Genomic DNA, 12,861 nt, shown 5'->3' with positions numbered 1-12,861 from the left:
AACAAACCAAGGGACTTATACACACACATATATATGGACACTTCTATAGTAGTAGGACGCTATATGACATTTTTGAAAGACTTTTACCTCTATTTGTCCTTCCTCATGTATTCCCTCCTCTATTCCACCCTACCCCAATTTAATCCTTCCTATTGTATTCTTCTTTAATAGTCTGTTGGTTTTTTTAAATAAAAAGTATAGCATAGGTGAAATTTCTGTAGGATGAATACTGATGAAGTTTTATGTTTTACGTGTTTATTGTGAAAATTTGAGAATATAGGATGATATAAACAAGAAATTATCATCATCAATTCTCAACTCATTCAGTGTTTAAATCTGCCCTCTTTCACCTTCTTCATTTTCATTTCTTTTACTCTTCTTTCATTCATTTTCTTTTTTTCTCCTATCTCTAAATCTATATATGGTTTTTCAGATTTTTCTACAAAAATGCTATTTTGCTAATTTATGTTCTACTTCATATTCAATGTCTTGTTGGTAATGTTTTCTTGTATTAAAAAATGAAAAAACCACATTTTTCTTAATTTTATTATATATAATGATTTTATCATTATTTTTAGCTGTTCAATCTGGTGACGAGTAATTTTGATAATCAAAATATCCTGAAAGTCATTTAGAGCAGTAAATTTTCATATGTAGCTGTGAATATTTTGTAAAGGCAAAACCAACATATATTGCAAGGGCAAAGGTCAGAACCCTTTTGTGTATGCTTAGAACATATTAGGAATTGATTTTTGTGAATAATGATCACAAGATAAAATTCTTACCAGTATGATAGAGTTATGACGTTTGATATTATATTAACTTATAAGTGTACTTGGAAATTAAGCAACTCTAGAATCTTAATTATACTTCAGAAACAGTTTTGGTAGGTCAGAAATTTTAATCATCAATATCATATCGCAATACATTATGGAAACAGAAGAGAGAGAGGGCTAGCACAGTTATAGAAATAATGTTGACAGAGCAGTATTCATTGCCAGATGGAGAATACAGGGACCCTAGGAATACACTAGATTAGTATTCCACAGCTCACTGGAGGATATTTATGATAAGTAATACTCCTAAGTGGAAAGAAAAATCCATATAAAGTTATATATATATAAAACTTTATATTTCAAACTACGAAGAACTCAAAGACACTAAAGACTTATTTGGAGAACAAACATTAAATGTTAATTTTAATTATTTACCATAATTATTTTGGAATAAATTGAATTTAAAAAGCCTCCCTGGATATAGTTAGGAAGCTAAGGTACTTTCCAGGTACAAGAATTCTCTAGTTTTATAGAAACCATTGGGATATCCAACAATTCAGTTCATGTCTGATCCCTGTAACACAAAGACAATGTTAGACTGACAGGTGTGATGGCCAAGTTACAAATCTCAGGTGTTGGATGAATAATCTTCAGATTTCATTGTCCAACTAAATAAGAAACTTCATAATCTACTAATTAGAAAGTAAATATGCTTTTTGTAGTTTTCCAGGAGAGAAGCTAATGATCCCTGTGGCGAGGAATGCACAACACTGTGATACTCATTTTGTATGCAGTGTCCTTCTATCCTCTTGATGTGTTTATTAGCCTGGAAGCTCCCTGTTCTTCATTGCTTAGGTGTCACTAGGTGGGCATGATCCGTTATTATCTCAGTCTTCTGTCTCTGCTCTTCCCCTAATGTTGAGGTGGGAGATGCTAATGACAAATGCAACTGTTTAATTATAGTTGTTGTTTCTGGTACTAAGTTCCCTTTTGGAAACATGTTGGGAGTTACCTCATTAGAATAAAAGTATCTATTGCCACTGAAATTTCTAATTCAGTGGATTCAGGAACTTTGGGTCAAAATATGGGACAAAGGCCAAATATACTTTTTGTATGTTATAGAAATTTGTACGTCTTTCATAAGATTTTAAGGCAAATAGGATTGTATGGCTACTCTAAAATTAAGAAGACACGGCACTCAAACACACACACACACACACACACACACACACACACACACACACACACACACACATCCCAGTACTCCTGTCTGTTTGGTTGTAGTTTGTAGTCTATGTGTTCTCGGTTTGATTTATACTCCACAACTTTGCACCAGGCATCTCTATTAGCAATTGTCTGTTCATTTGTGATTCAATTCTAATTAACGTTCAGTCCCCGAGTTAGTAACAAACCAAGGGACTTAGCAGTTTGATCTTTTTTTTTGATTAATGATACCATGATTTAAAGACAAATCTCACACGAAGACTAAAAACCAGAACATGAAGTCAAACAAATGACTTAAATCAATTAAGAATTTCTGGAAGATGTTTGGGGAGTTGACTGTTTTTATGATCTAGGGAACTTTTCACTCTGATGTTACCAAACTATTTTTCTAGTTTTTCTTTCTAGGTTAAATTCCCACTACACACATTTGCATTTGAGAAATTTTTCTACCGAAACTAATTTAAATAATATATAGGGTTTTTGTGTGTGTATGTGTGTATTGTTAAATGTACAAGCAAGCTTACTTCAGGGAAGATCATCCGTGTGTCTCTAATCTGTATGCTGGGTGCTTCTCTGAGAGTAACAAGTTTCAGAGCTTAGTCTTGCCCCTAATACAGCAGACAGATCATCAGCCAGCAAGTGGAATGCCTGTTGCCAAGGTCGAAATTAGTGGGGTTGTAATTCTAATCAGCCTGCCCATCTCACTAGTATGTAGCCTTTGGCATATTTATTCAGCAGTGGTGAAAGGTTCCAAAAGTGTCACTGTACTTTCATTTTGGAAGTGTATTCTTTAATCATGTAAAATAATGTGATACATGTTCTTTGATAATAATTAGGATAACAGACAAATGAAATTGTAAAAATCAATAATTCTACACTTACATATAAGTACTAATTTACAGGTTTTGTGTTTCTGATTTTTATGTAATTGGGATCCTGACTATATTTAGATTTCATGTTCTCATTTACTTCAGTCGGTGTATCATTGATAGTTTCGCATCCAAATAAAACATTTCCTAATAGTACCTATTTTTTGATGACTAAGTAATAGTCAATTTTAAAATTGTGACTTTATATGCTTAAGTATTCAGGTGTCAGGTGTCAATCCCAGTTTTCAATATAAAAGCAGTGCTGTGGGGAGCAAATTGCATACAGAGTTTTGTGTTTTGCACAATATAAGTGAATCACTCAGGGTTGGGGAGATTGTTTGGTTGTCAAACATGAGGACTCAATTCAGATCTCTACGACCCATATAAAAAGCAAGTGTGATTGTGTGCATCTATAATCTTAGTGCTGGGGAGGCATAGACAAGAGGATTCCTGGGCTCTCATGGTTAGCTTGTTTAACTAATGGGTAAGATTTTTGGGTAGGTGAGAGAGATTCTGTCTCAAAAAATTAGTGGGGAAATTGATAAAGAAGACACCCAATATTAATTCTGGTTTTCCCATGTACTTTCACAATTAGGGGACTCGTCACAGTGTGTCATTTTCCTTCCTGATGGCAGGATATCAGATAGGTACATGCTGTTGTGGGTGGGGGTAAGTCTGAGAAGTTTGATTCAATATCAGGTCATTTTGAAAGTGCACTGCCTAGTTCTCCTTCCAGAGGATCCATGCATCTCTCTCTTAGGGTCCTCCTTGTTACCTAGCTTCTCTGGGGTTGTAGATTGTAGGGTGGTTATCCTTTGATTCATGTCTGGTATTCACTTATGAATGAGTACACACCATGTTTACAGTGAGGAGGTCCTTGGTCCTGCCTCAGTGCGATGTGACAGACTTTGTTGACCCTTCATAGGAAGCCTCTAAGGCGTTATTGTGAGGTGGGGTGGGTAGAAAGTGGGGGGAGTGGGAGGAGGGGAGGAAGGGGGAACTGAGGTGGGTATGAAAAAGATTGTTTTAAAAAATAAAAATTAAGGCCGGGCGGTGATGGTGCACGCCTTTAATCCCAGCACTCAGGAGGCAGAGGCAGGCGAATCTCTGTGAGTTCGAGGCCAGCCTGGTCTACAAGAGATAGTTCCAGGGCAGGAACCAAAAAAGCTACAGAGAAACCCTGTCTCGAAAAATCAAAAAAAAAAAAAAAATTAAAAGAAAAGCAAAAGCATTAAAAGCTACAGCACAACGATAAAACAAAAAAAAGAGTGCACTGTATTAATGGTTCAGGGGTTGTCCAGAAAGGATAAACAGACAGGCCTGAGGCAGCTATGAGAGAGTTAGGGCACCATAACTGGTTAAAATTATTAGCATAGATTTGAATGGGAAAGAACTTGTGCAGTGTGGTCCTACTGTAGTGAAGGATAGGCCTGAGAAATTGATGTTAGTAAAATATAGGATATAATGTGAAATTACTACTGTAGGATCAGTGTGGTAACCAGATAGTCTAAATTTTCTGAAACACTGCGTGGTTGTCTCTGATCTTTGGGGAAATGAGTTTGAGGATCTCCTCAAATATAAAGAAAAAAAAAACATGTAGCCAGCACTATGTCTGCCTGCATGCTGCCATTTTCCCATCTATGATTATAATTTACTGAACCTCTGAAACTGGAAGTGAGACACCGCAATTAAATGTTTTCTTTTATAAGAAAAAAAGATATTTAAATGCATAAGTCCTTCATATAAAATGGTTTGCTATTAGCATGTAATCTACACACACATTCCTGTGATACCTCAACATGTGAACACTATGCCAAGTTGTCACATGACATTAAGCAGTAACAAGGAAAACAATCTGTACATCTTCAAAATAGGTTCAAGATTTTATTCCAATGGCTATGATATGACTGACATTGGCTGAATGTGCCCGATGAAAGTGGAAAATGCCGGCATGAGCAGCTACTTTTATCTTCAGAATAAACATTTTTATGTTTTATGTTCAAAGCCTCCGTGGTAATCCAGTAAAATATGGTGGAAGTCACAATGTGCTTACCCTTGACTGGAGACAATGATTAAGCTAATTAATTAAGCTAAGGTCAATTGTGCATCATGCTCTCCCTTTCAATGTATTCATATTGCAAGACTGAAATGTTAACGGTTTGAAGACATCTACTCAGGGCAGTAATTGGAATAGTTGGAAGTGCAGGATCAAACAATTTCCACAATGCAAATATTTGAAAAACTTTTGGTTGCTTATTTGAGATTATAATAGAATTACATTGGTTTCCCCTTCCCTTTACTCCCTCCAGAACTTCTCATATTACCCCTCCCCTGCTCTCTTTTAAATTTATAGTCTATTGTTGCACGTATATATGCATATATTTATACTTATTGCTAAATACAACCTGCTCAGACTATATAATGTTCTTTATATGTATGTTTTCAGGGCTGACCATTTGGATTGGATAACCAATTGTTGTATTCTTCCCTGGGGAAAACTGTTTCTTCCGTGCTCTGTATTCTTTACTTTGCTGTAGTTCTTTCTGTCTAGTTGAGGACTCTGAGAATGTCTTCCCTAGTAATGTCAGAAGCTACACCCATAATGCCTCCCTAATGTGATATATTAAGCATGAGTTGAACAAGGACAACAACAGACATGCAAAAGTGGATGGGGAAAACTCATGAGGCCTCATTTTTTTTTTAAGTTCTTGAGAATGTTGTCTCTTACTTGGAGCCAATTTATATTATAAACTTTTTAATTTAGCACTATTCTGGAAGACCAATTTTGTTCAAATAAAACACTCTGTGAAAGTTAAAAGGAAATGTAACTTTTTTCATTATGTGATAGGGACAAAAGCCAAGATGGATGTCCAGACATGGTATTTGAAAACGTCCAAGCTGGCGCTGGCATTGGCAATCATCCACTCCAAACCAGCAGACAGAAGCAGCCGAGAATATGCAGAGCAGCTGGCCATCCTGGTGACCCAGCAGGATTCCAAAGGGAAATCAAAAGTTGAAGCTTTAGAAGCCGAAGTTCTACAATTACGTCAACAACTTTTTCTGAGTCGGATTTCCTCAGGATTTTTTAAGAATGGTATGTAAAATCACTTTTCAGTAGTTTATAAACCTATTGTTACCGCAATTGGCTAGCTATTTATTATAAAAACCTGAGAATGCTTATTTCTCCTTTCAGCCTCATATAATTTTTGTTATTTTGTTTTTGTTTGTTTGTTTTGTTTTTAGTTTAATCATCACAAGCTAGTGTCACCTTCTAATAAATAGAGCCACATTAGACTAGTAGTCCAGCTGAGAAAATACTTGTTTGTTACTGTTATTTTGGTAATGAGTATTGAACCCAGGGCATTGCGTATCTTAGTTCAAGTGTTCTACCACTCAGTGACAAAAGTTTGAGGTTGACTGAAGAAATTCATTTTAAAATCTCTTTCTTAAATTCTGTTATATTTTTCTTTTATATAATAGCTGTCATTTATAAAGTACCAACCCTGGTGAATAATTTATGCCTCAAAATATACAAGATGAGGTTCTATTTTCTCTCATGATCACCTACCATTTAAGGGGGGAAAATGACCTAAAATTAACCCAGTTGTGATGTATTACAATAGAGAGAATGACAAAATGCCAAAGAAGCATTCATCCTCGTTCATTTCTTTGAAGGTTTCGGAGGTCTGGTCCTCCAAGTATGTATGTATACTTGTCAATGAAATTGTTGCAGGGAATCTAGCAATTGGCAGAAGTATAAGAGAGGGAGGAGTAGAGAATGCATATCCATCCAGAAGCCCACTAGCGCTGCATTTGGGAGTAATCAAAACCCTTGTAAGCAAGTCGGACATGACAAAAGAAAGGAGAGTTGACTTAGAAAGTTCAGAAAGTCCCTACATAGCAATTAAGAAATGTGTATTGTATTCTTTATCATTAAGTTCAACATGTAAATGTTTCCACTAAGACTCTTGTGAAAGTTAGAGGGGAATCTATTAGTGCTTCCTCTAGACAGTACAAGGAAACCAGGATTCTCTTGAACAAACTGGAACATGCGTCGCCTGATTCACTTCATTCAGGGACTTTGTGAAGCACAAGAATGATGTGGAAACAATTTGGCAATGGGAAAAAATACGTAAGTCAGATCTCGTTATAAATTAGATCTTGTTACTTCGTTGTGTAAAACTCTTCCCTGACATCTACATGTGTTAAATGAAAACTTTTCATAGTGTCCCATAGTTGATGTCACTTCTACTCATCTTTTCCTCTCCATATTATCCAGCCCCCATTATTAACTACTTGTATCATTGAAGGTTCTTTTTTGGGGTGTGTCTCTGCTATCTTCTCTGATATTCTGTCTGAGTTTTTCCTTCAGCTTTTCCAAATGATATCTTTAAGGCTGATCATGCTGGTTGTATTTCATCTCTCATGAGTCATTCTGTGGAAAGTTTGCTTGGTTGTCACCTTTTCTCCTGATCTAGCATCTAAGTTCATTGAGCGGGAGGCATCTTGGATTTTTCCAGCCTAAATCATAACACAATACAGGTGTTCAATAGGTATTTGGTGAGTGGATGTGGAACATTGTAGTCCCTGGAGATAGGAAGGCTAATTTTATAAGCTTTCGCCAAAGCCCATGATTCGAATTCATGTTAAACTGTAATCCTTAGTGTGAACTATTGAGAGATGGGGCCCATTGGTACCTCTAGAAGGAGACTTGAGTAGTATGTTAATGAATTATTATCAGACTGGGTCTGTTATTAATGACTAGCTGGACTTTGTCTTCTGAATCCTCTTGCCTCCCGATTATCTACTCTGTAATATTCAGCGAGTTCCCAGCCTCAAGGAAAGTTGTTATCAAATGTGACCCTTTAGCCAAGATCTCTTGAAGTAATAGCTGAATAAACCTATATTCTTTATGTATTATAAGTCTATGGTTTTTAGTTAAATAACAGAAAAACAGACTAAAACATCTTGTTGAAGAGAATCAGACCTTAAAGGACAGATGGTTTTAAAAATGGATACTTGTGATGTTTATTGGGAGTAATAAACAGTTCAGAGACTGCCTAAGTGTGATTTTAAGAATATTGAAATTTCCATCCCAGTTTATCAAATGGATTGTGGTACTTTCTGTGTGAACAGAAATTTGTAGGAGAAATGTTGAGTGTACGCTTGTCTGAGTAGAGGCTACACTTGGCAAATGTAAGCTTTACCTAGATAGATGATTGGGAAACTCAGAGCAGGCAAGCAGGTAGGAACCATAATCGTATATTTAGAATTTTTATAGAACTTAAGTAATTATTACAGGGATAACTGACCTGTGAGGGTAGGCAAGGGATGTTTGGTTCTAACATTTCAAAGGTTTGCAAAGGCAAGGAGGCTTTTTCATATTTGTGCATGCCAGTGTATTGAGCACATGCAGGCAGTGGGTAATGGGGACACACTAACTTAGAGGAATTGTGTAGATAACATGATGATTTAGTATGTGGAAAACATGATGACTTAGTATCTAGATATTAAAATCTCACTGTATAAAACAAAAATAGCAATATCATATTAATAGCCAGCCATATTTTATCTCCATAGAGTTCCTTATGACAATGAACTGTTTGTGTATGCCCAGTGGGGAAAAAACATAACAAACATAATCAATTGTTCTCTTTCTTCCTTGAAGTTATAGAATTCATATAATGGCAAAATGTAAAAAAATGCAAAAATATTGAATTATGCCAATCATAAGCTTCTATGCTATCAACAATATTCTTGTCATCCAAAATCCATTTGTAGCAGTGATCTACGGTGCATGTTGTTTGTGAGTAAGGGGCTGGGTGATACCTTGTTTTATATTTTTCACTTAGAGTGCCTGTGAGAGAAATTTTTCAAAAATCATATAATTAAAATAAGTTTTCCTTGCAGCAGAAGTGGTATGTACTGTGTTTCAGGGCAGATGTTTGGAAGTGGTGGGTTTTTCCATCTGTTATCTCTAACTTAAAAACTAGGAATACCTGAGTATGTACTGAAATTAAGTCACTGTTATAGGGGAGATGAAAATAAAGCAAATGGTGTCCTTAGAGTGACAGGGAAGCAAAAGAACTTAGTCATTGTTTAAAGATAGATAATTTGAAAGAATGTCATGACGTGCTCTGCAAGAGCTACTCCTAGCAATCAAAGCATAGTAGAGACACATTTACATTAAATGTTTCTTTCTGGAGTTTTCAGTTTTTCCTTATCATTGTAACTATTCTTAAGCATGTAGAGGCTATCAATAGATGCTGAGTGAAACACTTTTTGAAAGATTGGGAGGCTGGGGGATGTAATTTACAGAACCAACTGTCTGTTGAACCAATGGAACAGTCTAGAAGTAAATAAAGCAGTACTGGAATGGTTTACACAGAGTCTTAGGAGCTCAGATATTTCTCTATTCTGATTTATTGTCTTAACCTTCTTACTATGGATTTTATTCCTTAAGGAGCTATACTAGAGAAGGGATGAATATAATCTGATTTTAGAATTATGCCATGTTTTTGTTTCACTGAATTGTTCAGTAAAGGAGGAAGTGAAGAAAGGAACAAGTGAGGGAGGGGGACAAAAGAGGAGAAATCCTGACTACCTTGTGACATCTGTCTCAGCCTTCTTGGCGAGTTATACCAGACACAACTCTCTACTCAGGAAGCACCTCCTTTCTTCTTTAGAGCTCTTCATTTTATTTGGAAGACATTCTTATTTCCAGTGGGTTGGCCCATCAAAGGCTTAAGCCTGCTTTTGAGAGTTTTGATAGACGTTTTGTGGGGTACAGTTCTGGACAATGAATGTTAGAAAGCAATTGGGAGGATCCACGTCTTTGGATGAAGAGCTAGAGGCCCATAAAAGATAGAAAATCCTTTTTTACTCAATCTCTTGTTTCTTGTGTGCCCTTGGCCAAGCCAAAAGATGGTTTTAGAACTGTGGTAGTCCTTAGCTAACATGGGCAGGATGAAAACCTGTGAGGCTGAGATGAGCCCGCATCCTGATGACATGGCTCCGTGGATGGAGCAGTTCTTCTTAGTGAACTTTTAAGAGGTAGAGGGTGCTAAAAATCATTGTTCACAAGTCTTTTGTTCTTCATTTCTGAGGAGCCTCCTAAGTTTGGGTTTCTTCACATTCTCTACTGTGGCACGGGGAAGTTTTTCACTTACATACTGTCTTCCTTTTGTTTTCTTTCTAAGCATATACACTCATTGTTTATTTCCTCCCTCTCCTTTTTGTCTGCCTATATACTCTTCATTTTTTTTCTGATACAGTTTCAATATTCTACTTCTTCTGATGGTCTCTCTAGACTAAATTATATTTTCATGCTATGAGTCTCATAGTTCGTATTTTCAGAGTATATGTAAGGTAAATTTTAAATGTTTAATTCTGTCTTCCTTGTGGAATCTGAACCGTGCTTGCAGGAACTGTGTTGATATTCATCATCAGATCATCCTGTTTTTAGCACAGCACCTGCCTTTTCAGAGCTGATGAATGACTATTCATAGAAAAAAATTGTAGAATAAATGTATGTTTGCATGTTGATTGTTGAAATAAGAGCGCCGGGGCTGAGTCCCCGGGACCCGGCCGCCCCCACGGCTAGCTTTACCCGAAATAATTACACGGAAACTGTATTTTTTTAATCACTGCCTGACCCATTAGTTCCAGCCTCTTATTGGCTAGCTCTTACATATTGATCTAACCCATTTCTATTATTTTGTGTAGTCCACAAGCTGGCTTACCAGGAATGATCTTAGCCTGCGTCTGTCTGCAGTGGGACAATCATGGCGACTCACTGACTCAGCTTCTTTCTCCCAGCATCCTGTTCTGTTTTCTCTGCCTACCTAAGGGTTGGCCTATGAAATGGGCCTAGGCAGTTTCTTTATTAATAAGAAATCATTTCCACATCAGTTGATATTTGTAAAATCCTATCCTGTTCATTGTCTGGGTTTTGTTTTTTTCTTAAGATATTCCTAGCCTTTGTAGCAATACATAAAGGCAAGGAGAGTAAGTCTATCATCTTGCTAAAGATCCTGTGGGTAGGATGAGTCTCTGGACTCCTACCTCCATGGGAGTTTAATCAGGTCAGAATAAATGAACAATGACAATACCAACTTCTCTTCTTTGATAGATTCAGAAACTAAAATTGTTTAGAATATTTTCATTCTCTTAGATGTTTGCTCAATGTGAATTTTTGTTAGTTCAATCAATAACAAATATTTCTCATTATTATTATTACTATTATTAATTTGGTTCTAGAAATTGAACTCATGGTCTCACGTATGTTAAGGATATGTACTATTTCTTAGCTATACCCCTAAACCTAAAACAAATTTTAATTTTTTCTTATATTTAGGGTTAGTTTTAGCTTTTGATATATTGTATATGTGCTTTGTAAATGCCCTGTGTTTCTCTGTTTTTAAAATTAAGGTTATATTAGAAATTTAAATATGCAATGATTCTGAATTTAATATTTTGTCCTTAGAGCCTGAAATTAATATTTTTTAGAATGAATATCATATTCAGTGAACAAAACTCATTTCAGAGTCTCTGGAAATATACAGTATATTGTCGTTGTCATTCTCAAAGCAAAAACAAAATTAGAAAATAGGGCTAATAGGGTGGACCTGAGTCTTAATTTCTGTCCATCTTCAGACAGTCTGGATGTTCTTGGTGTGACTGGCAAGGCTAAGACATCTCCTTTTGTTATAGTGAGCTTGATTGAAAGGAACAGGAAATAAATACGGGACTTGGGGACTATGAGAAGGTAGGCAGAAAGATCAGAAGACAACAAAATGGAAGATATTGAAAGAATGTGATTAATAGAATAGTCCTAGGTAGCCTACTACGTGAATAAAGAATAAAAATGAGGAGAAGCAGGAAAGGGTTTCCTGAGCCCCATGGAAGGGCCCACATTTCAGGGACTCTCATGATCTGGCTAGGCATCAACTTGGCATTATTGTTTAAGATTCTCATTCTTCCCCTGTTCATGTCTTCATTTACATGTATACCTTTTGATCCTGTTGCTTAATTTTTTTAACTGCCTTTGGATTTTCATTTTTGCATTCATTTCTCTGCTGTGTTAATTTGCATTTTGGAAGTTATCCCTAACTCTTCCTTGATCAGTGTTAAATGAGGAAAGCAGAGAGAGGAACTCATCTAGAATTAAATAAGTGGTAGTGAATGCACTGGGGTCCTGTGGAATCCTCAACAATGTTCTCCTCCACCATTATGATCTTTCTTTAAGTCAGCAGCATCAGTTGGGAAGTGGTTGGAAAAGGAAAATGCTGATCCTACCCAAAAGCTGAATGAGCAACTCTGGACACTCAGCCACCCATAATTTAACCACTCTTAGATGTTCATGATGGGGGCTGAAGTCTCAGCCCTACTGGTTTAAAGACATAAAATTGAAATATGCATTCATGAGACATAATCTAAAATTTGACCAGAAATGAACCTATAGAAACCTAATTACTGCCTGGCAAAATACCTCCATGCACGCACTAACTGAAAAGGGCAGCAGGCCTTGGAGCATTTTAAATACCAAGCAAAAATACTGAGCCTGCAGTTCCAGAATTCAGGGTTCATTTGGAGTCTTTTTACAGCAGCAGAGTTAAGAGAAAGCAAGCCAGCAAACAAACAGTAGAATGAACTTGACTTTAGTGATGGTGTTTGATAGCATTCCATATTGGTAAGTGAGATGCATGTACAAACATAATAAGAATCCAGGGGTAGAATATAGTTGATTCTTTTTCAGGATGACTTCTGCTTTTGTTAGTCTTCCCCCTTTGTCTTCCCACATCCTCATTGCCCTCTTCTTCAGTAAGTACCTGTGCTGTTTGAGGTCTAATAAAATACCCCAGTTTATGGTGTAAAATGTACTGTTGTATAAGGCAGCCTTTTCTTTTCCCCTCAAAAGACTTTCTGCTTCTTTTTTTTTTTATTGAAAAAAATTTCCGCCTCCTCCCAGCCTCCCATTTCCCTCCCCCTCC

At 36.4% G+C, this 12,861-nt stretch overlaps 1 protein-coding gene across 1 annotated transcript in view; it reads left to right on the top strand.

The window, feature by feature from the left end:
• Mei4 (meiotic double-stranded break formation protein 4) overlaps window positions 1-12,861 on the top strand; it is a 161,554-nt gene that overhangs the window by 21,418 nt on the left and 127,275 nt on the right. The window contains exon 2 of the mRNA XM_013346371.2: window positions 5,718-5,963. Within this exon, the coding sequence (XP_013201825.1) occupies window positions 5,732-5,963 (232 nt within the window). The 5' untranslated portion in view covers window positions 5,718-5,731. The remainder of the gene's footprint in view (window positions 1-5,717; window positions 5,964-12,861) is intronic.

The sequence above is a fragment of the Microtus ochrogaster genome, chromosome 5 (assembly GCF_000317375.1).
Source record: "Microtus ochrogaster isolate Prairie Vole_2 chromosome 5, MicOch1.0, whole genome shotgun sequence".
NCBI classification, from domain to species: Eukaryota; Metazoa; Chordata; class Mammalia; order Rodentia; family Cricetidae; genus Microtus; species Microtus ochrogaster.
This window is presented reverse-complemented; position numbering and strand designations above follow the sequence as displayed.